The following is a 23,433-nucleotide window of genomic DNA, read 5'->3' as shown; positions in this document are numbered from 1 at the left end:
GCTGCTGTGAAAAGGGCCTATTGTAGCTATGACCCTTTAGGTCAGTGTTCAGTGACTTTGTTTGGACTCACCACATTGTATGTATGCAGCCTGTGTTTACTCTGTCTGCAGAGGTTGGTAATCTCTTTGTGTAAACACACAGATTGTGTTTGCTTCCACTTCAGCTGAGCTGAGTTTTCAAGACCCACATGTGGAGTTTTGACACCACAACACCTGAATTTACTGACTTTGTCGCTGGATTTTAAACGCAATCAACAATAAATACCTTCATCAGAGGGTTTTAGGCTGCTTTATGAAACCCAGTTTTCCTCTTCAGCCACTAGATGGCACAAGAAACTAAATATTAGCAGTGATCTCTGGGCTGTCAAAATGGAAAGAAACATTTTGAATAACAGCTCTTAATCAAAGCAGCTGTTCTAGCCCTGCATGTTAACTGGTGGAGTTGAGTGTATAACCCCCAACCAGTGATGATCACATAGGTAATGTACTACCAGTGGTGAAAGTATTAACATCTTTTACTTAAATAAATACCACAATTTTAAAAATACTCTGTTACAAGTAAAACTCCCTCATTCAACAAGAAAGTGTACTTAGAATATAAAAGTAAAAGTACTCACTATACAGCCAAAATGGGCTCTGTCATTGCAACATAACATTTAAGTTGCATTATAATGTCGTAGCTAGAGTTAACTGTATTTATTTTTATTCTGTTGGGTGGTTTAAATTTACTGTATAACAATGCATTGTATTTTATATGCTCATTGTTGGGTTTTAAAATGTTCTCATGCAAAGTAACTACAGGTATCAAATACATATAGTGCAGTAACTTACATAGTTTATAAGTACATAGCCTTCTTACATACTTTCACTTTAGTAACATTTTCAATGCAAGACTTTTACTTGTAACATAGTAGGTATTTGTACACTGTGGTATTGCTACTTCTACTTAAGTAAAGCTCTGAGTACTAAAGTTCTTCTTCCACCAGGGCTGGAATATGTGTCCCAGTTTGCTAACAGGGTGGAGCTCCATGTGGAGCTGCTGTTACCAGGAGAGTGGTGAAGCTTGCATCAGATTTTTAATGCATGACCCGGATGTTCTTATCATGACCCGGATGTTCTTATCATGAAACCGGTGTGGTGTAACGGGAATTATCGCTCCCCCCTATTTCATGATATTCCCGTCATTCCATTTATTTTATCCATTGATTATTGTTACTCCACTAAAACTTCACTCTTTCTCTCCGTTAAATACCTCCTCCATACTGTTCCATCTGGCATGTAGCTGGCTCAGTCCTGCCTTATTTATTGGAGGTTCAAAATGCAAACCTGCGGATTAGACAACGGCTAGCTAACTAGCCGTTTCATTAGCATGAGCAGTTATTGACTTAGCTAACGTTATTCTATTTCATTAATGTAACGTTAAACGTGTATGGTGTGTATGATTCGCCTTTTCACGACTATTAAACAACACAGTGACCTCAGTGTATTATTTCTTGGCGTCTCAAATCCTCATTTCTAACTTAAAAGAACTTGAAGCTAGCTAGGATTAGCTCACGTTAGCATTGTGCTAATGCATTTTGATGACAATGCAGTCGGAAGGGAGCAAGTACTCCATACTGTATATGTGTTACACATCAACGCACACACTACATGTGGAGCCTTTATTCTGCAAAATGAGTTTACCATCTAAAATCATTTAATGTAGGCCTAGTGGCTATATTTGATTTTTTGTTTTTAAAGAATTATTTGAATATTTAGTTTAGTCCAATAAATGTATTTGTGATGACACAGTCCCAGTGTGTAGTGTTAATTATGACTTGTTTCACAAGTAATGGCCTACATTTATTTATTTATTTATTTATCAGTTTTTAATGTGTGATTAATGTTATCTGTTTTATATATTATGTTGTTTTTATTTCTGATCATTTCAACTGTGTAAAGTGTCTGAGTTTTATGAAATGTGCTTTATGAATAAAATATTATAATATATATATCATTATAATCATAATTATTATTATTAAAATCTAAAATTAGTCACAACACAACTCTAAAGTCAGGAGTAGCCTATTTGAATAAATATGTTGCTGAAAATAAAACTGGTTGCAGGGAACTGATTTATTTTGTCAACAGAGCATTGCTTAGCCGTGATTATTGATCATTCAGGTTGCTGCCAGATATGTATCATGTCCTCACAAAACTGATTATGAACAATAGCTTCTGTAAGTCCACCTTCAGATCCAATTTCCTCTATTATTTGAACAGTTCTCTATTCATTTTCTAGTGACTTTTTGTCCTTAACCTTCAAATTTCAACTGTTTTTGCTTTACCCCATACTGTACCTGCAGCCTACATATGTGAAAAAGAACTGATAAGAGACCAGTTTGAGTTTTTAAAATGATGACATTCATAAGTTGTATGGCTCGGGATATACTATGCCAGAAAGCTCACCACTATTCTTTGAAGCAGGATGCACATTTGTTTTAACATTAAGAGAATCTGAGCACCTAAAAACAAATTTAACAATATTTTAAACAGGAAGTGTGATTTAAACTGGTTTCAAGGCTCAAGGGTTCATGAAATATACTCAAAATACCACTGACCATTTGGAGCAGAAAAATATACTCATAATCGCTGTAAAAAGTAAAGTCAGGTTTATTTGTATAGTCCAGTATCACATACAATATTTCAACAGGCTTTACAGATCCACAACAGCTAGTTACAGATCAAGAACCAGCATATGGGTACAAAAAAACAGGTCATTCAAAGAGAGATTTCCCCTCTTAGGCTGGCTCAAGGGTGCAATCAGAGCCAGAGGTGGGTTTAAAAAGTTGAATCACCTACCCTGGAGGTTGTCATATGCATGTGATAAACACATTTCCTTCACACTCAGGGTGTGAAACAAATGCAGACGATAGCATGGACACCAAACGGGAATACTTTGTTTGCAAGTGTGAAGCGTGGGGGGAGCGTGGGCCTGCAGGCTGCAGGAGATGTGGATCTGGCTCAGTGTTGTAAATGTGCTCTATTTGCATTAACTGTCCCCCTCTGGCTCAGATTCTATTTGCATACAGTGTGATGACATTGGTATTTAGATTGAGTTACCTTAAACTCTTGCACATGAATGCCGGTGCTGTGGGATTTTCTGAATGTTGGCATTGATCAGAATCAGTCAGAGCCTTTTTTTTTCGCACCCACACAGACACCAAGTCATGTTTCTTAAAACTGGCAGAAAAAGACGACTCTGAAGTACCAGTTGATGTTGCTACCCACTATAAACTGTGTGTTTTTTTAATAACTTTTAGATGCTGAAGAGTTTGAAGTATCCAGTTTCTCACACGAAACAAGCAAAGATTATTTAGATTAAGTGTTATTTATATACATTATAGCTGTGGGTCCCAATCTTTTTGGCTTGTGAGCCCCTAAAACGAGGTAATGTCTACTTGTCACCAGTTGCACATGTCTATCACTTCAACCCAAGTGTGATTTCCTTTTTTATTTGGATGCATATTAGAGGTTTTGTCTTTTCCATCCTGTAAATCATCCCGCAACTCCTCAGGTTAATGCTGTGACCCCTCAGAAGTGCTCCAGACAACAGTGTGCAACAGTTTGTTTCTCCCTTTCCTATTGGGTCCATGAAGAAATGCTTTTTTCCAAGTTCGATGAAGATAAACTTGCCTGTGCAGAGCCCTGAAATCAGCCCCATCCAACAGTTTTGGGATGAACTGCGAGCCAGACCTTGTCACCCATCAGTGGCTGACGTCAGTGCTGTTGTGGCTGAATGGAAGAAAATTTGAACATAGTTATTGTTTGCAAGGAAATCAGAATCAGGTTTATTGACAAGTTTTCACATACAAGAAATTAGCTGTGGTATTTTGTCTATCTATCTATCTATCTATCTATCTATCTATCTATCTATCTATCTATCTATCTATCTATCTATCCATCCATCCATCCATCCATCCATCCATCCATCCATCTATCCATCTATCTGTACTAACAGTTTTTTCTCAGTCATTGTAAAATGGTCACATCTCTCGTTGCTATAACCACCACCATCATACCCAATGACTCATCACTGACGTGTTGCCAGTCTGTCTGTTGAATCACATTCTCCCTTTCACACACACACACACACACACACACACACACTCATACCCTACTGTAGTGAGTGTCTGAAAGAAGAGCACAGCTGTTGTACTTCGCTGTGTTCGGTTATCAGATCATTCGAGGCTTCATGAGCTGAGCTGTGTGTTTTTAGCCACGCTAGCGGAGTATAGCTCTATAGGGATGGCAACGTCCTTCAGTTGGTCCACACTGATCTACTGTATCTCAACAACTATTTCATGTTACCCTCATGGTCTCCAGAGGATCAATCCTCATGACTTAACCCCTGACTTCTCCTCTATAGCGCCACCATGAGGTGAAATGTTTACTGGATGGATTGACTTGAAATTCGGCCAAAGTGATGAACACATTAATGCATCAATAATTAGAATCCAATAATATAATATACACAATTCAGAACTGGGCCATTGTGCATAATGAGTACTTTTACTTTAAGTAACTTTAAGTAAAGTTTGATGTTAATACTTTTCTAAGTCAATTTTTGAATTACCACAGTAGAGGATCTAAGTGCTTATACTAATAACCGTCATTTATAAATGGTAAATTGATAGTTAATTAAACTTAGTTAATAGTTATTTTACTGCTAACAAACAATGAAATGATAATTAATTAATTTAGTAATAATTAGTAATGCTATAATTGATTTTATTTTAAGTATTTGTTAATGATTAACATATTATTTTAATTAATTTAATCTTAATTTAATTTAAGAAATTATTTGTAAACCATCTATAAACATTACATAGATAGATACTTGTAACACATTGTTGATGGTTAATAACTGGTTTGTAAACCATCTATAAACATTATTTGGATGGCTATTATAAAGATGCAAATGATGATTATTATACCTTGTTAAATGGTTAATAAATACTTTGTATAGCATCTATACACAATATTTAGATAGATAGTTAATAGTTTGTCAATGGTTAATACTTGGTTTCTATCTATGTAATGTTTATAGATGTTTTGCAAACGATTTCTTAAAGGTTTACAAATCATCAATCAATCAAATCACAGAGAAATACTTTATAAAGTATATAAAATGTTATAATGTGTGCAACAATAAACTGATAATAAATACTTTACTAATATAATCAGAATGGAATTGTTATTGTCTCTTATCAGCTATGATACAAAACATAATTTATAAGCAAATTATTATATTATATTATTATATTTATATTATAAATAACAGAAATTATAGCATTACTAATAGTTACTAAACATTATTAATTGTCATTTCATTGTTTGTTAACAGTAAAATAACTGTTACCAAAGTGTAATTAACTATGGATTTAGCATTTATAAATGATGGTTATGATAAAGCGTTACTCTTCCATCACTGGTGAAACAGGTGAAGTACTTTGGTGTCACCCTGAACACTGAGTACACCTCTGGGTCTCTGCCAAGTTTCTTTGCTCCACCTTTTTGTAGGCTGGGAAACGTGTCTCGCCGTCACTTCCTCGCTAATATCCCCGTCTGTTTCTTTACTGCCGTGTCTGTGTCAAACCAATTGACCCCGTCAATGAGAGAGCTCAAATAGTTCCTTTTTACCTGCCCTATGCTTGAGTGACAGTAATCTTCTCTAAACAGGGTCTTTACACCCAGTGGAGTCGTTTTACAGCTACTCATCAACTCAGACCCTCGTGAAGAGGTGTAACTAACACCTCTTCACTAGAGATAAGGCTTTCAGGTAAAGAGGTCTGTCCACATTGTTGTGTCCCAGACTGAGAGCTGTCATGGTAAAATATCGCTGCTTTACTCTCATGTAAGCACAACCAGTCACCTCCTATGAGCCTACAGCTGAGAGAAAGTTACGGTCGTGGTTTACACATAATGTAAGCTACAATTTAGGCTTATGGGTTAGAAAATGTGTGTTTTATATCTTGTCTTCCATAATGAAATCAAAAGTCAGGAAAGCTGTGTATTCCTTGCTTTCAAGATTGAAAACTTCACATTTTCAAAGTATATTTGAGTCTCAGTGTAGCTCATTACTTTTACTTTATAATAATCTAATTGAAATCGGCTCAGACTGCATTTTTAAGCTTCTGGTTATGAATGGCAGTTGCTCAACATTGTGGCGACATGTGGAGTCAGAAGATATTTAAAAGTACATAATGCTTTGTGCTGTGACTAGTTGTACTGTAGGTCTACACATAGAGCCTTGTCAGACGGGTTATATAATTTCAATTAAATCACAGTGTGATCAAACAAGAACTTAGTTTGCATTGTATGTATCTGACATACATACAATGCAAACCATTGTATGTATCTGACATTTACCAGGGATTTCTTTAAAATAATTTGACAACAAATAATGTCATTTTACAAGAAGTCTGCACCATTCTGTGCTTTTTAATCACTCGAGTGTTCTTTTTATGACTCCAGCAGAGGAAACCACACTTCTGGTCATTTACACTCACTTTTTACAGCTCTATTAACAAGTTGCCACTCTCTCTCTGCCCCTCAGGCGATTTATCACGTCCCTCTTCTCCCCATATCTCCCCCGGCCTGCCTCTCATCCTACCCCCCGCCCCCATGGTCGTTCTGCTCTGCTCTCCGCTGAGTGAAAGCAGCAGCTGCCAAGTCGAAGTGGCTGTTACCTGAACTGGAGGGAAAGCCGAGCGAGTAGTTAGAGTGAGTGTGTCTCTGACATTAGATGTGTGGGTGTGTGCCAGGGGATGCCAGCTGCCTCTATACTGGGCAACATGCCAGCCATGGTGATGGAGGAAGAGGCAGAATCTGACCTCCTGACCCCCAAGTAGCATCCAAGCGACAAAACAGGCCTTTTTCTAAAGTTAAAGCAGCAGTAGGTAGAAAATCAAAAAGGTTATTTTTATAAAACGGTCACTATATCCTGACAGTAGTGCATGAGACAGGTTATCTGAAAAAAAATCATGTGTCTCTGTGTCCTCTGGTGCTCCTAATGGCATCTGCAAGATTTCACAGACCGGAGGAAAACAACCAATCAGAGCTGATCTGGAGTCTGCAGTCTCTGAGCAGCTGTCAATCACTCACAAACTCCGATCAAACGGTCAAACTAGGCAGCGCTGATCAAATATGAATCAATATTCTGTTACTGTAATGCTTATTTCTCTCCTCAGATGTTTTCAGAATCATCTTGTAGTGTACTGTTTAGCTGTAAAATGAGAAAGTTTGTGACCCGGCAGCCATGTTGAGATCAGTTGAGGAAATACCAAGCACCGCCCACCAAAAGCCTGAAAACAGAGCCATGAGGAGATGCAGAAGTCTAGTTTTCTCTCAGGACACTTAAATTACAATATGCTGAAAGGTTATTATGGATTTTTTGCCCAATGATACCAAAAAATATTCTGCCTACTGCAGGTTTAATAACACATCAACAGGAGACAATGAACAGCTTTAAGATAAGTCAATTTCCCCCCGATAAGTCAAATAATACTAATTAAGCAGACACCTTAGCTACTTTATAGATGCGGAGAATAAGCTGATACAAATCACCGCAAATTTCACAAAGGACACAAGTTATAAGGATAACAAACAATTAGTTTTTGTGGCAGTTGATATAAATTGCCTACCATGTCTTTTGGTTGTAAAGTAGTAAACTGGCTGACCCTGAAGATACACTTCACCCTGAAGAACATCACCTTTAATTTAATCAAACACTTATGTATATGCGTCTGTTGTATATGTAAACAAGCGGTAAGATAAGGTGTCTTGAGCACAGCATGAGTTCATCTTTTCAGGGTCCGGGCTCTGTTTGAATGCAAATTTGGGGTTTAGATAATCTTCTTATTACAGTGTGTGTGGGGGGGGGGGGGCTTTGTGCTGTTATGGTCTGAAATAGTTATTTGATTTGTATTTATATATATATATATATATATATGTATATATATATATATATACATATATATATATGATGAAAATCCACTTCCCACTTGTCTGTGTGCAGAGAATCATTTGTGTGTTTTTTTACTTTCCAGTTTAAAATACACCCTGTCCTCCTCACATTATTTCTATGCAACATTTGTGTAATAAGTGGGTGAAGCTGTATGTGATTATGATTGAAAAATATCAGTATTTCTATTATAATTCAAACTTGATGTAACATAACACTTACTGGTATTCATCTTCACTAAATGTTTTCATCTTTTCTGCATGACATGATTTTATTTATAGTTTGTCAACAGGCTGAAAAACGTGTCAAACTAGGAAGTCAAACACAACTCCACCAGCTGATCGGTTAAAGTCGACGAACCTGCGGGTCAAACGAGCTTAACAACTCGATCCACTGTGTGCTTTTACATTGTGTTTCTGTCTAACTAATAACCCTATTATCACCATTATAGCGTTTGTGTTGTCGCTAGTGTCAGTGCTAAGCTAAATGCTCAGTCCCTGGTGGATGAGACTTCATCATACATGTTTCAGGCGGTTCATCCGGTGGCGTGCTGACGTTTTTCGCAGGAATGTGTGTGATTTGCGGGGTCTGCACCGCGGAGGGCGACGGGAAGTCAGGCCGCCTCCCATCCAGTATAAAACCCCCGGTCCAGCCCTTGTCTTCCTCTTTCTGTTACCTGCTAGGGGCAGCAGCTTTTGCCGTGAAAATCCAGAAACACCGGTAAGTTCAATTTTGATTCACACGAGCGAGCGAGAGAGATAGATGACGCCTCGGGCTGTTAACGGTTTCTGATGTGTGACGTTTTATAAACGTTCAGCTGTGAGTTTATCTGCCTCCATTTTGAGTCTTTTGTTCTAAACTTTGTCTCCTCGGTTATGTAACTTGACTCGAACCTGTGGATTTATTTCAGTTGTTGAAGGAATTAACGGAACATTTGTAGGCTTTCTATCACTAAGCCTCTGCTACCCGGATAGATATCTGCGTGTTTATTTGGTGAGTTTGAGCTCATAATGTGTGAGTTTAGTAGCTGTGTGTGCGGGAGGAGAGAGGGAACAAAGAGGAGCTGGAGAGAGGAGACAGAGGATGCTAGGAGGGCTTCTCTTCCTTCTCCTCCTCTCATACAACAACTGCTCATATTAAGTGCCAGGCGCTGGGAGGCTGGCAGGAATAGCTGCTGGATATTTGGCGATCTCTGGAACTTAATAGGACGTGGCCCATGGAGGAGTAACACGTGTCCCGTCTGGCGTATGGCCGAGTGAGGCCTAGCAGCAGCAGCAGCAGCCTGTTAGCGGCTCACTGCCGGTACCGTTACCCGACGGTTAACGGTCACATGTCAACTTGGTTTTCACTGACGTGTTTAAGCAATGTTGGCTTTAATGAGCTGTTTTAATCCCTTTCTATGTACCATGAATAGTGTTCATACTAAGCTGGGCCTGATATCTCCCGGTTCAATTAACGTCCCGTTACCGCCTGCTGCTGTTAGATGTTAGCACCGTTAATAAAAGACGGCGCGCTTATAACGGAGAGATAACTTGTGTTTTTTCGTGACAGAAACTACAACAATGGCAAAGGACAAGATCCACATCAACATCGTGGTCATCGGCCATGTCGACTCCGGCAAGTCCACCTCCACCGGCCACCTCATCTACAAGTGCGGAGGCATCGACAAGAGAACCATCGAGAAGTTCGAGAAGGAAGCCGCCGAGGTGAGCAGCTCTACGTGTCTTTTATATTATCTTTATCTGTGAAACCGTTAGAGTGAAGCGCCAAGATGGCGGCGCCAGCGTGCCCACTCTGAGCTCCACTGGCCGGCACGAGAGTGGAGCAATCACACCGTGTGCGCGCACGCAGGGGTGGGGCTTAACGCCAGCAGCAGTGATGGTGACTTTGCACTTTATTGAGCAGAGGCCTCAGGCTGTGCTGCTCTAAAATGAAATATTCACCACTCAGGGCTATATCCTACCCATTAAATGTCACCACATATAAAATGTTACTAAATGTCACCAAATATAAAAGGTTACGTTTGTTTTGTTGCGTATTCAATGTTATTGAACGGCTGTAATAACAGGAAGTTGGCTTAGTGGGTGTGTATGGCATTTAAAATTGTGGGTGACCACTTGTATCAGCCAAATTGAGTTTCTAAACATGTACAAAATATCATGCAGAAAGTTCTTAAAAGTATATAAAAGAAATGACTCCTGAATAAAAAAAAAACTTCATATCAAAGCTATATAGGATTTGTATTGGTGTCATGCATAAATAATATGCAAGACACCGTTGTATAGAAAATAACAAAGGCAGAAACCAGAGTAGCAGTATAAATTACAAATACTAGACAAATGAACCATCCTGATGTTTTTTTTTCCAAGCTTGAAACAAAAGTAGCCAACTTATAAGCATTAGAAAATTAACAGACATTCCATTTTGTCATCATCTGACCACCAAAACATTTCTGGATTTTGAACAGACATTTGTATTCTGTATATGTCCCTATTCCTATAACAAATGTTTGAAGAAGCAGAACATTAATAAAATCTGGTTATTTCTTAATTTATCCCTCCACAGATGGGCAAGGGCTCCTTCAAGTACGCCTGGGTGCTGGACAAACTGAAGGCCGAGCGTGAGCGTGGTATCACCATCGACATCGCTCTGTGGAAGTTTGAGACAACCAAGTACTACGTGACCATCATTGATGCCCCTGGACACAGAGACTTCATCAAGAACATGATCACCGGTACCTCACAGGTATGTTATAGCGTTAATACAAGGCAAATTCAAAGTCCGAACGTGGGCAGAGAATGATGTCGCTCTCCCTATGTGAGTGTCCTGATCCGAGCTTTTCCTGGCTTTGTTGACATCGCCAGCCCGCTCGCTTTCAGTGCCCCACTGGCGAACTCATTCGCTGCTCTTATACAGCAGTAACACCTGCCGGTTCCCCCTAAGATGCAGTGTTGCATCTGTCAGCACTTTAGCCACTGTTGGCACTCATCGCCGTTAGTACTGCGAGCTGCTGGCCCGCCCATGTTGAGAGGCAGTAGAAATGCTCCCAATCCTGTATTTAGCACCTTTAATCTGAACATTATCTGACTTTTGATTTTTAGGCTGATTGCGCCGTGCTGATCGTCGCTGCTGGTGTCGGTGAGTTTGAGGCTGGTATCTCCAAGAACGGCCAGACCCGCGAGCACGCCCTGCTGGCTTTCACCCTCGGTGTGAAGCAGCTCATCGTTGGAGTCAACAAGATGGACTCCACCGAGCCCCCTTACAGCCAGACCCGTTTCGAGGAAATCACCAAGGAAGTGAGCACCTACATCAAGAAGATCGGCTACAACCCCGCCGCTGTTGCCTTTGTCCCCATCTCTGGGTGGCACGGAGACAACATGCTGGAGGCCAGTGACAAGGTGAGGAAATTTAACCTTGCGGTGCCAAACTTGCTGACATGATGGATTAGACCTGGACTTATTTCTTGCTTTGAATCTGTCTGTAGATGAGCTGGTTCAAGGGCTGGAAGGTCGAGCGCAAGGAGGGCAATGGCAGTGGAACCACACTGCTGGAGGCTCTGGATGCCATCCTGGCCCCGTCCCGCCCCACCGACAAGCCCCTTCGTCTGCCCCTGCAGGACGTCTACAAAATTGGCGGTAAAAACAAAGTTATTTTTCTAAAAGACAATGGTTTAAATTGCAACTTCTCAAACAGTCAGGTTATCTTGATTTCTTAAACAAATAATTTTTCTCAGGTATTGGAACTGTACCCGTCGGCCGTGTTGAGACCGGCATCCTGAAGCCCGGTATGGTCGTCACCTTTGCTCCCGCCAACCTGACCACTGAGGTGAAGTCTGTGGAGATGCACCACGAGTCTCTGGTCGAAGCTGTCCCCGGTGACAACGTCGGCTTCAACATCAAAAATGTGTCCGTCAAGGAGATCCGTCGTGGATACGTGGCTGGCGACAGCAAGAACGACCCTCCCAAGGGAGCTGGCAACTTCAATGCCCAGGTTGGCATTGTGAACTTGAATAGAATAGCTTCGTTTGGGGTCTAGTTGCAATTTAGAGTTCTAATTAAAAAATGTGTCCACAGGTCATCATCCTGAACCACCCCGGCCAGATCAATGCAGGTTATGCCCCCGTGCTGGATTGCCACACCGCTCACATCGCCTGCAAGTTCAGCGAGCTCATCGAGAAGATCGACCGTCGTTCTGGCAAGAAGCTTGAGGACGCCCCCAAGTTTGTGAAGTCTGGAGACGCCGCCATTGTCAAACTGATCCCACAGAAGCCCATGGTTGTGGAGGCTTTCGCCAACTACCCTCCCCTTGGTATGTACTTGAAGACCTATTCGTACACAATTTAGCCATGCTTGACAATAAAATGAGTGCATGATGATCCGGTTACTAACTGCTCACCCCCTCTTATTCCAGGTCGTTTTGCCGTGCGTGACATGAGGCAGACGGTGGCTGTCGGTGTCATCAAGTCTGTTGAGACCAAGGAAGTATCCGGAAAGACAACCAAGGCTGCAGAGAAGGCCGTGAAGAAGACGAAATGAATGGTCGTGTGCCGGCGGCAGCGGGCCACTCCTTCCCCTCGGTCTTGCCCTCACCCTGGATCATCTTCTCTGTGGCAGAGCTCTCTACTCAAGGACTGGCTTATGCTGATTAAAACCCATCGCAAAAGTTTTCGCAGGAAAAAAGAACTACGTGGCATTGTCACTTACCTGAATCACATGACGGTGCCTCTTCTCAGTTAAGTTTAAGTTGGAAATGTTAAATGCCACATTTAATTGGAAAGTAAGCTGCTGGTAACTAATAAAATAAATGTCTTTGAAAAAATTGAAATTGGCTTGTCTATTTTACTGTGTTGCAGTTGGTAGTTTTAGTCACAGGCGAGCCTCTGTCTGCGTTGCAGCTGTTTTTGACCATGCTATCTGTGTCCGGTGATGCACTTGTCGTCCAATCGTCTCGATAGGAATTATGCCGCCCCAGCCAATGGCACCCCTTATATTAGTCTGACAGCACCAAGAGCATGCACAGCCCTCCCTCTCCTCTGGTTCAGTATAAAAACTCTGGACCGATCACGTTCTGTCCTTTTTTCCCTCCGCTCTAAATCAGGGGACGTCTTTTTAGTTGCCGGGCACAGGTTAGTGAAATGTCCTTTATTAATCCAGCTCTTAAAGCTAAACTCTTTAAAAAAAAAAAAAAAAAATGCATGTTGGTACTTGGGAGCTGGGCTTGTATCCAGGGTAGGGAGTCTACAATTGGGTTATGTCAGCCTGACTCAGAATCTATCTGAATCTAGACTTGATCAGCTTCTGCTTGATGGTTTAACATTTTAGTTGGGTTAATGATGAAGGTAAACATGCCAGCTCACCTCTTGTATTTCTCATCCAAACCTTGTATAGCATGTGGTGAAATATTCGGCTTTGTCTTAAGAGGGCTTCAATACACAGATGTTCAAAAAAAAAAAACAACGCATTTGGTATCCTTGAGCTAGATGAATAGTTTGTGCCAGTCATGATAGCCGTTACTCCTTTCTGTCTACCGTCGGGAGCGCGCATCCAATGCTGTGGCTGCACCGTCGGGTCACGCGCTTGCATCAGTCGGTAACATGGCGGCTCTGCAGTCCCGGCGGCGCGAGCGGCGCAACATGGAGGCAGAGCAGCCGGCTCGAGCACATGGCGCGTGACTCACCAGTGTCGCCTTTCCGGTGGCGTGCACGAGCATCGAAAATGACGGTTATACAGAAAAGAGTAAATCTCCGTCAGTAACGGTCCGTTAGTGTGTGTGTGTGTGTGTTAACGTGTCGTTACACCACACGGCTGCATTACATTCACTCTGCTGTGTTTCATAGTTACCGGCCGGCTAGCTAACGGCAGCTAACTGCTAATGCCGCAGTTATGAACGTTATGAATCGGAAGACGTTATAAACGTGACGTTAACGCTTTGAGTCAACTTATTCTCTATTAATAGTGTCATGAGTCTCGTCTGGTGGTCCTTACTGAACTCACGCAGTTTAGAGACGTTTAAACGTTAAATATTTACTATAAATGAGTCAACATACTACCGACTAGCCCCCCGGTGGTGTTCATAACTCGGTTAACGTCATTTAACGGCCAGCAGCTCGATAACGTCGCTAATTAACGTCACAACTGAATGTCCTCCCGGTGTGCTCACTACTGTTCAGACACCACTTTAAACCTGAAACATTTAATGTTCAAGTCAACATATAATTGCTCCCCATGTTGTTTATAAGCAGTACATCGAGATGGGAAAGGAAAAGATCCACATCAACATCGTGGTCATCGGCCATGTCGACTCCGGCAAGTCCACCACCACCGGCCACCTCATCTACAAGTGCGGAGGCATCGACAAGAGAACCATCGAGAAGTTTGAGAAGGAAGCTGCTGAGGTTTGTTTATAAATACACCAGCCTGTAGATAACTCATCAATAAATATATAGCCTGTACAATACTCATCAATAAATATATAGCTTGTACATAACTCCTCAATACATTCATAGCCTGGATATAACTAATCAATAAATACATAGCCTGTACATAACTCATCAATAAAAATATAGCCTGTACATAACTCATCAATAAACACACATCACACCACAGTAGGCCACACGTGTATGAGACTATGAAGCAGAGACTGAATCATCTTTAGATATGTGGGGAATGGGTGTGGTGGATGAAACTGCTCCCTGATATTACTTTGTAAAAACTGCCACCTACTGTTTAAAGACATGTACTCCTGATTACTGCAACTAGTCCAGAAAATATCCCTGTTGAAATCTAAACACATTGTTTAACGTACATAAAATTACATTAAACGTGTCATGGGTTAATATTGCTAGTACAAAATGGAAAATCAGTCTCAAGTACTCAATAATTAAATAATTATTTCCGGATTCCTATAACCAGTAATCCCAAAATACCAAATACTGAATTTAGTAAAAGCTATAAGTAGAAATTTATATGAAAGATGAATTACAAACACTGATTTGTTTAAATAGTTTTTTTTTAAAGTGCAAAAAAAAGATTGCGTTTGAAGTAACTAAATCATTAAATATTAATGCTACATTAATTGAATATTGTAAAACAAAAAAACTTAATTTTAAAATATGCCCAATGTAGTAAAGCGAGTTGATAAGCAGCTTCAAACAAATGATAATATAAAAGTTTGTGCTTCTAAAAAGGGGGATCTGCATGAAAACTAGGGCCAGATAACTCATATTTGTGTTATTTTGCTGAAATATTTCCTGATCTAAATCAGGAAACTTTTATAAGTTCACATATTTTAGGTAAAGACCTTCATTTACCACTAATGTATTTAGTCATTTTTTTTAATGAAAAAAGGGGCTAAAGCATGTTTATGTTCCCCAAACTAAGGTATCTAAAATAAGTGTAGTACAGGGTGGTGGGTGACATTTGGTATATCTGGGGTTAACGAGCTGATACGTCTCAACAGTGTCATTAAATTAGTGCCATTATACAGTATATTCCAAATCGAATTGTAATTAACGGAAGTTTTCTCAGGTCTATTGGAGGGTCATTTTCAGAAGACTCTTGCAAAAGGAAGTTTGCTGTTTTTACACTACGAAGAGGCATGCTTTTATTTAAAAAATCTTCAGTTAATCTTTTCATACTTTTGTCCCATTTTATTTCCTCCTCTATATGTGCTGTTTTTACCTCCACAGATGGGCAAGGGCTCCTTCAAGTACGCCTGGGTGCTGGACAAACTGAAGGCCGAGCGTGAGCGTGGTATCACCATCGACATCGCTCTGTGGAAGTTTGAGACCGCCAGGTACTACGTGACCATCATTGATGCCCCTGGACACAGAGACTTCATCAAGAACATGATCACTGGTACCTCTCAGGTAAAGACACACCTTTTAACCTGCTATCTACCGACTCCTCGCTTTATACTTTATATATAAATATGTATGTTCTACAAAATTCCTGCCTGTTCAGGCTGACTGCGCCGTGCTGATCGTTGCTGCTGGTGTCGGTGAGTTTGAGGCTGGTATCTCCAAGAATGGCCAGACCCGCGAGCACGCCCTGCTGGCCTACACTCTGGGTGTGAAGCAGCTCATCGTTGGAGTCAACAAGATGGACTCCACCGAGCCCCCTTACAGTCAGAAGCGTTTCGAGGAAATCACCAAGGAAGTGAGCACCTACATCAAGAAGATCGGCTACAACCCTGCCACTGTTGGCTTTGTCCCCATCTCTGGGTGGCACGGAGACAACATGCTGGAGGCCAGTGAGAAGGTGAGGGACTTATTATATACTGTAGTTGTGGTTGGCAGGTGGTGTAATATGTCATGGAATTCTTGGATTTTCACATCAAATAATCCTCTAGAATGAATCATCTTTCTCTTACACCATTACTTTTCCTGTCTCCCTCTCTCTCTGTATCTGCACTCTCCATTTCAGATGAGCTGGTTCAAGGGTTGGAAGATCGAGCGTAAGGAGGGCGGTGCCACTGGCGTTACCCTGCTGGAGGCTCTGGACTCCATCCTGCCCCCCTCCCGCCCCACAGACAAGGCCCTCCGTCTGCCCCTGCAGGACGTCTACAAGATTGGTGGTAAGGAGTATCAGGTCATATAACATGTCACCTCAAGGAAAATGAGGCAACATAATGTCAGTGGAAACTACTACTTTCTACAACTGACTGATTGCACTGTGAAGCTCCTTTCAGACACGCACTGTTAGATCAATGCGATTTCACATGTCGATCTCATGTCGGAAGTCTGAATTCAATTTGTATCTTATCCCGTACAAAAAGAAAAGGAAATCATTTTAATAAAGCAAGAAACTTTGAGTGAGCCGAGAATCTCCCAAGTCAAATCAGTCTATGTAAATTGAGTTTTTTTTATCCTTGTAGTTCGAGGGAAAAGAGTTTATTTTAAAAACAACTTGTACAGTCACCATAATAAACCAACTAGCACTAAGAATATCCAGTCAAAGGCTTTATATAGAGCATGTGAGCAAATAGGAATAAATTCAGACTTGAGGTTTTGTCGGACATTATAAAATATGCAGCACAATATGCAGTGCAATTAATGAAATTGATGAGAAATTTGACTCGTAGTCCTAGTGTAAGATGCAGAATGAGTCTCTCTTGCCCGTGATGATCATAAGTTAAAGCTTCAAGGACAAAAAAAGCTTTTAAATCATCGCTGATGCAGCCTGGGACAGAACAGGAAGCACACCACTTCCTTCATATCAATACTTTCCAGCTTCACTGCAGCGATGCCACCACTCCCACCCGCGTACCAAAGTTGCCAAACATCATGCAAGCATTCATGCTCCGTAACCGTTTTGCGTCTGAATGAAGCCGTGAGGAACATTCATGTACAGAACAGTGCCGTAATGACAAAAAGCCATTACTTTAACAGATACATGAAGCCCACAATGTCACATATTCCATGGCTGAAAAGGGATTAATTTACCAATCAAAACAAAACACATATGACAACCGATACTTTTACTCAGGGGTCTATGCTAACTAAAAAATAAACCGGACCGGAACACAGCCACAAAATATCCAAACCAAACAAAGAGTCGAGTTGCTCACCTGAAATCCTGAAAGTTGAACCAACAACAGTCACACCAGCAGCTTGTGGTGAAATTGGAGACTCTAGAGTGATTCGTCACACCGTAGACCCAACCTCTGATATCTGATAAAGGACAAGTTCTGGGAGTGCATCCAGACAGTATTTCAACTTGTTCAGACAGCCCAATCAAAGAGGAGGAACTGGATATGCTGGATAGTATAAGTGTACACTTGAACTACGTTTATATGTTACTCTTATTCGTATCAAACACTGTGAAATCCCAAATGATCAAATTCAAAAGATGGCTGCAGAGAAACACTGACAAGATGTTTAGTGAGAATGTACTTTACAGCTGCTACAAGCCTTCATCAATGTCTTAAAATGTTACAGCTCACATTCTTTAGTCCATTTAAAACTAATTTACAAGTTCTTTTATTTTGAAGTTAATTGAAAAGCGTGCTAGAAACTTGTTGCCTCCTGCTCTCTCAGGTATTGGAACTGTCCCCGTTGGCCGTGTTGAGACCGGCATCCTGAAGCCCGGTATGGTCGTCACCTTTGCTCCCCCCAACCTGACCACTGAGGTGAAGTCTGTGGAGATGCACCACGAGTCTCTGGTCGAAGCTTGCCCCGGTGACAACGTCGGCTTCAACATCAAGAACGTGTCCGTCAAGGAGATCCGGCGTGGTAACGTGGCTGGCGACAGCAAGAACGACCCTCCCATCGCGGCTGACAACTTCACCGCCCAGGTGAGTCTCAGGAAAAAAGGAAAAAGAAGGAAAGTTTATTTACAAAATAAACTTGTAATCATTTTTATCCCTCCGTGATTTTACATGAAGTAGATACAGAAAGTGAAACGGAACACACCAGACCTAATGGTTTTAATGGAGCTTTTTAAATTAAACAAAAATTGCAACTAATCAACAATGAACTACCCCTCTGCTCTTTCTATCAAACACTTCATTCTTGCCCTTGGATAAAGTGATTTGACAAAACAGATTGTAACTCAAGAAAAAGCTCCGTCACATACATGAAATCTGACCTCTGCATTTAACCCATAAGCATCAGGAGCAGTGGGCTGCTCTGAAGCCCCCGGGGAGCAACTTGGTGTTCAGTGTCTCGCTCAAGGACACTTCACATGCAGACAGGAGGAGCTGGGGATCGAACTGCCAACCTCGTGATTAAAGCCTTCAGATGTGGTCGAAAGCTTCTGACAAAGCTAGTATGTGGACCTTGAGTTAAGGCACACACCAAGCCGACGTCAATGAACTAGTGGCGATGAAGACTGACTCTAGCGTCGCCTCACGCCGCCTTTGTTTTGGCCGACAAGTTGCATTTGAACACACCACAAATATTAAAGCTGATGCCAGTTAGCACATGCGTTCTGCGTGAGAGAAAATAACTCCACACCAGCAGGCAGCGGTAGTCTATATTCATCATTTGACCATTTTCACACCACTCTCACTCACCACTTAGCTTCATTCCACATGGCCATGCGAAAATCTCCGTGTCCGTTATCTTAACTTTACTCACTGGCTTTCTTTCCTCACTTCCGTGTCTATTCTCATGCATTGATTTGTTTAAGCTGAACAGCCAATCAGAGTGATTTTTCTCAACGTCGAGCTCCACTGACGACTCAACATGCTGGATTGGCTGAAAAAACTCCAGACTAGAGCCGATGGACACTCACCGACAGCCCCAAACAGTCCGACGGCCGACCGACGGCTTGGTGTGTCAGGGCCTTTATGATTTGGTCAAAATACTAGTTTTCAATATATTAAAGGGGCATTCTGCCGATGTTACACATAATATTCAGTTTGCTCATCTCGATGAGTATGACTCAGTCTGGAAAAACAGTTTCAAAACATGTTCTGTTGCTCTGGAGGACCTTTCCGAAGTTGAAGAAAATGACCCCGATGGGACACTATTGAGTTGCATTATGGGAAATGTTGGATTCAGTGTTTTTGGTCCCATACAGGACTAAATCTCAGGATATCTCAGCCACGGCTGCTTCAGTTTTGACCATTCCTTTTTTTAAATCTGTCGTGAGTCCCCCAAATTTACGGAGGTGCTTCAATACATCCGCCTTTAAATGAATGCTTTCTGAAGGTCATTTTATCACGACTCTGAAGAAGTGTTTAGTAGGGCTGTCAAAGTTAACGCTTTAAGCGACACTAATTTATTTAAAGCATTAATGCAACTTGAGATTTTTAGGTTGTAGGGGGCTCAGTTTTAAAGCTAAACTTGCGCTAAAATTTGGCAAGGAAAAACTGGCACGGCCATTTTCAAAGGGGTCGCTTGACCTCTGACCTCCAGATCAGTGAATGTAAATGGGTTCTATGGGTACCCACGAGTCTCCCCTTTACAGACATGCCCACTTTATGATAATCACATGCAGTTTGGGGCAAGTCATAGTCAAGTCAGCACACTGACACACTGACAGCTGTTGTTGCCTGTTGGGCTGCAGTTTGACATGTTATGATTGGAGCATATTGTTTTATGCTAAATGCAGTACCTGTGAGGGTTTCTGGACAATATCTGTCATTGTTTTGTGTTGTTCATTGATTTCTAATAATACATGTATACATACATTTTCATAAAGCAACCATGTTTGTCCACTCCCATGTTGATATGAGTATTAAATACTTGGCAAAACTCCCTTTAAGGTACATTTTGAACAGATAAAAAAATATGCGCTTAATTTGCGATAATCCCGATTAAATATTTAAATCAATTGACAGCCCTAGTATTTAGCTGTATATAAACCTGTCAAACGCTGCTAACCACCAGGTGAGAAGTGAGCGAAATCTCAACACCTGAAACCTAAAGATAACTATTTCTTTTTTTGTCTTTATTTTACAGTCGACAGTGTGGCGATAGAGCCCTTCAATTTAGGCTGCAGTTACACAGCAGAATAAACATTGAACAACACGCAGCAGTCAGTCTACCTCTTTCTAATCTTCTGGAAGAATAGTGGTATCCAGCAGTGCGCCACGCAGTCCACATCCTTACATGTTGCTCTTTTGACCTCCCTCCATGTCTCCCCCTGTACAGGTCATCATCCTGAACCACCCCGGTCAGATCTCCCAGGGTTATGCCCCCGTGCTGGACTGCCACACTGCTCACATCGCCTGCAAATTCAGCGAGCTCAAGGAGAAGATCGACCGCCGTTCCGGCAAGAAGCTTGAGGACAACCCCAAGGCTCTCAAGTCTGGAGACGCCGCCATCATCACCATGGTGCCTGGAAAACCCATGTGTGTTGAGAGCTTCTCCCAGTATCCCCCACTGGGTGAGTGAAACGCCGCTGTTTTCTTGTTGGTATTGTCAGTTGTAGACCTTCTAAACGACATGTTGACATGTCATAGCAGGACAAAGCACTGATTACAATAATGATGGTTGCACTCTACTTTGGTGTGCAGAACAAAACACTGCCATGAAAAAGGTCCATTGAAAAGCTGCACTAATCAATATTTTATATAAATAATGGATTAAGTGACTCAGTTTAAAACCTGCAAACCTACAGAGAATTTCTCACCTAGCCCCGTCTGCTCTTACAGTACTGTGCGTTTTAGCATCTTTCAGCAATCGTTTTGGTTTTCTGGCCCAGAAATAAATTGCAGGCAGCTGTTTTCAGTAATAAAACTAATAAAGCTGAATAAAACCCACTATACGCTACCTGCCTTACACCATATAACAGACTAGCTGGTGAATAAAGTGGAGCAATTAGCAGCTAAAAGGATATTTCCTTCAGGAAATGGAGGAGACCAAAAACAGAGTTAAAAAGAGTGACACAACTCCAAATGAAGTATAATATTGCTCCTGGTCTGCTGGATGTGTACTCAGGCAATTGTTTGCTAATTGGTTCACCATAACAACTTCACGTTAGATGTTTCGTTATAAGGTTGTTCCCAAGTGGCCAAAAATCAACTAATAGAGCTTTAAATGTCGTCATACTGTATAATGTATGTTCTCCAAAAAGCATTAGTCAATCAGAATTATGTTTGACCAACCGCAGGTCATTTCAGAGAGAGAGCGTTCCTATTGGCTGTGCTCCGGCTGGTGGACGGCGCTTGGTATTTCCTCAACTGATCTCAACATGGCTGCCGGGTCACAAACTTTCTAATTTTAAAGCTAAACAGTACACTGCAAGATGATTCTGAAAACATTTGAGCTGAGAAATAGGCATTACAGTAACAGAATACTGATTGATGTTTGATCAGCGCTGCCTAGTTTGCGAGATATTGACTCGTGGCTCTCATAGACGGAAGCTGGACGGCAGACTCCAGATCAGCTCTGATTGGTTGTTTTCCTCCGGTCTGTGAAATCTTGCAGATGCCGTTAGGAGCACCGGAGAACACAGAGGAACATGATTTTTTTTTCATATTACCCGTCTCATGCACTGCAGTCAGGATATAGCGACCGTTTTATAAAAATAACTTTTTTTAATCATATTTGCTCCGTTTCTACCCACTGCAGCTTTAAACTTCATTATCATGGCCGAAGATTGATTAAGGAAATATGTCAAATGAGAATACAATGCCTGTCCATCTCCTGCTCCATTTCACCCTCACTCGTGAACAAGACCCCGAGATACTTGAACTCCCTCGCTTGGGGCAGTGACTCACTCCCAACTCTGTTTTCTGGCAGAGAACCATGGCCTCAGACTTGGAGGTACTGACTCTCATCGCGACCGCTTCACACTCGGCTGCAAACCGCCCCAGTGCGTGCTGAAGGTCATGATCGTTTTTGCGTCAGCAGTTGTGCGGGCGCTGTACCAGACCGTTGTGGTGAAGAGGGAGCTGAGCCGGAAGGCAAAGCTCTCGATTGACCGGTCCATCTACGTTCCAACCCTCACCTCTGGTCATGAGCTTTGGGAAGTGGAAGAATGAGATCGTGGATAGAAGCGGACAAAATGGGCTTCCTTCGTAGGGTGGCTGGGCTCAGCATTAGAGATAGGGCGAAGAGCTCAGACATCCGGAGGGAGCTTGGAGTCGCTGCTCCTTTGCATCGAAAGGGGCCAGCTGAGGTGGTTCAACATCTGATCAGGACGCCTCCTGGACTCCTTCCTTTGGAGGTTTTCTGGGCACGTCCAACTCATAAGAGGCCCCGGGGTAGACTAAGAACACGTTGGAGGGATTATATATGTCGTCTGGCCTGGGAGCACCCTGAGGTCTCCCAGGAAGATCTGGAAAACGTTGCTGGGGAGAGGGTCTGGAATTCCCTGCTGCCCCCGTGACCCGGCCCCGGATAAGCGGAAGCAAATAGATGAATGGATGTAGAATATAATGCTACTGATATATTTGTGCTCAATTACTTATATAAAAGTATTGATCTTTAGTATACTGTGCACTGTTAGTTCACCACCCACCAGCTGCACCTTAAACACAGAGATGACTCATGTCAAAGGCATCTTTTCAGCCTCTCATTGACTCCTCTGTTTCTCGCTTTTCTTGTCCATGTCCTCCTCCCAGGTCGCTTCGCTGTGCGTGACATGAGGCAGACCGTGGCTGTCGGCGTCATTAAGTCCGTCGACAAGAAGGCCGCCGGCAGTGCGAAAGTCACCAAGTCCGCACAGAAGGCCGAAAAGAAGAAATGAATTCTCATGCAGGACGTCCAACAAAGAGTCACGTCTCAGCAGCAGCGGCCCGCCCCACCCCTTCTTCTTCCCTGCCACCCAGCGCCGTCTTCTCTGAGGCAGAGCTCTCTACTCAAGGACTGGCTTATGCTGATTAAAACCCATCGGAAAAGTTTCCGCAGGAAAGGAGGGCTTGTGCCTTTTTAGGGGAAACTATGATCATAATTAAGTTGAAACCAAAACAATAAAATCTTAAACATTGCCAAATGAAGATGTGTGTTTTGGGTTTCATTACATTGTTGATGGCAA

At 41.9% G+C, this 23,433-nt stretch overlaps 2 protein-coding genes and 2 long non-coding RNA genes across 6 annotated transcripts; 2 read left to right on the top strand and 2 right to left on the bottom strand.

The window, feature by feature from the left end:
* Positions 1-2,628: 2,628 nt before the first annotated feature.
* LOC141753986 (uncharacterized) lies at positions 2,629-14,025 on the bottom strand. Its single transcript, XR_012590547.1, has 2 exons — positions 13,362-14,025; positions 2,629-3,774 (listed from the first exon to the last, which is right to left on the bottom strand). It is a non-coding gene; the product is annotated as an uncharacterized LOC141753986 (long non-coding RNA).
* LOC141753970 (elongation factor 1-alpha) lies at positions 8,568-12,829 on the top strand. Of its 2 annotated transcripts, none has more exons than XM_074612696.1 (8): positions 8,568-8,725; positions 9,557-9,711; positions 10,571-10,750; positions 11,107-11,403; positions 11,490-11,640; positions 11,739-11,995; positions 12,079-12,313; positions 12,416-12,829. In XM_074612696.1, exons 2-8 carry the CDS (start codon positions 9,568-9,570, stop codon positions 12,538-12,540), a joined length of 1,389 nt encoding a protein of 462 aa, XP_074468797.1. In that variant the 5' UTR covers positions 8,568-8,725; positions 9,557-9,567; the 3' UTR covers positions 12,541-12,829. The 2 variants fall into 2 exon arrangements, with proteins under 2 accessions (XP_074468797.1, XP_074468798.1); XM_074612697.1 differs by lacking the exon at positions 8,568-8,725 and adding an exon at positions 8,753-8,998.
* Positions 12,977-23,395, top strand: LOC141753971 (elongation factor 1-alpha-like). Of its 2 annotated transcripts, none has more exons than XM_074612699.1 (8): positions 12,977-13,130; positions 14,247-14,399; positions 15,693-15,872; positions 15,967-16,263; positions 16,429-16,579; positions 18,042-18,298; positions 20,604-20,838; positions 23,021-23,395. In XM_074612699.1, the coding sequence occupies exons 2-8, from the start codon at positions 14,256-14,258 to the stop codon at positions 23,143-23,145; spliced, it is 1,389 nt and encodes a 462-aa protein (XP_074468800.1). In that variant the 5' UTR covers positions 12,977-13,130; positions 14,247-14,255; the 3' UTR covers positions 23,146-23,395. The 2 variants fall into 2 exon arrangements, with proteins under 2 accessions (XP_074468800.1, XP_074468799.1); XM_074612698.1 differs by having other exon boundaries at positions 12,982-13,130; positions 14,244-14,399.
* On the bottom strand, positions 15,969-17,515 carry LOC141753987 (uncharacterized). The gene is made up of 2 exons (XR_012590548.1): positions 17,206-17,515; positions 15,969-16,963 (listed from the first exon to the last, which is right to left on the bottom strand). It is a non-coding gene; the product is annotated as an uncharacterized LOC141753987 (long non-coding RNA).
* Positions 23,396-23,433: the final 38 nt, after the last annotated feature.

Source organism: Sebastes fasciatus, chromosome 17 (genome assembly GCF_043250625.1).
Source record: "Sebastes fasciatus isolate fSebFas1 chromosome 17, fSebFas1.pri, whole genome shotgun sequence".
Taxonomy (NCBI): Eukaryota; Metazoa; Chordata; class Actinopteri; order Perciformes; family Sebastidae; genus Sebastes; species Sebastes fasciatus.
The sequence above is the reverse complement of the archived record's forward strand: the minus strand, read 5'-3'. Positions and strand labels throughout refer to the sequence as shown.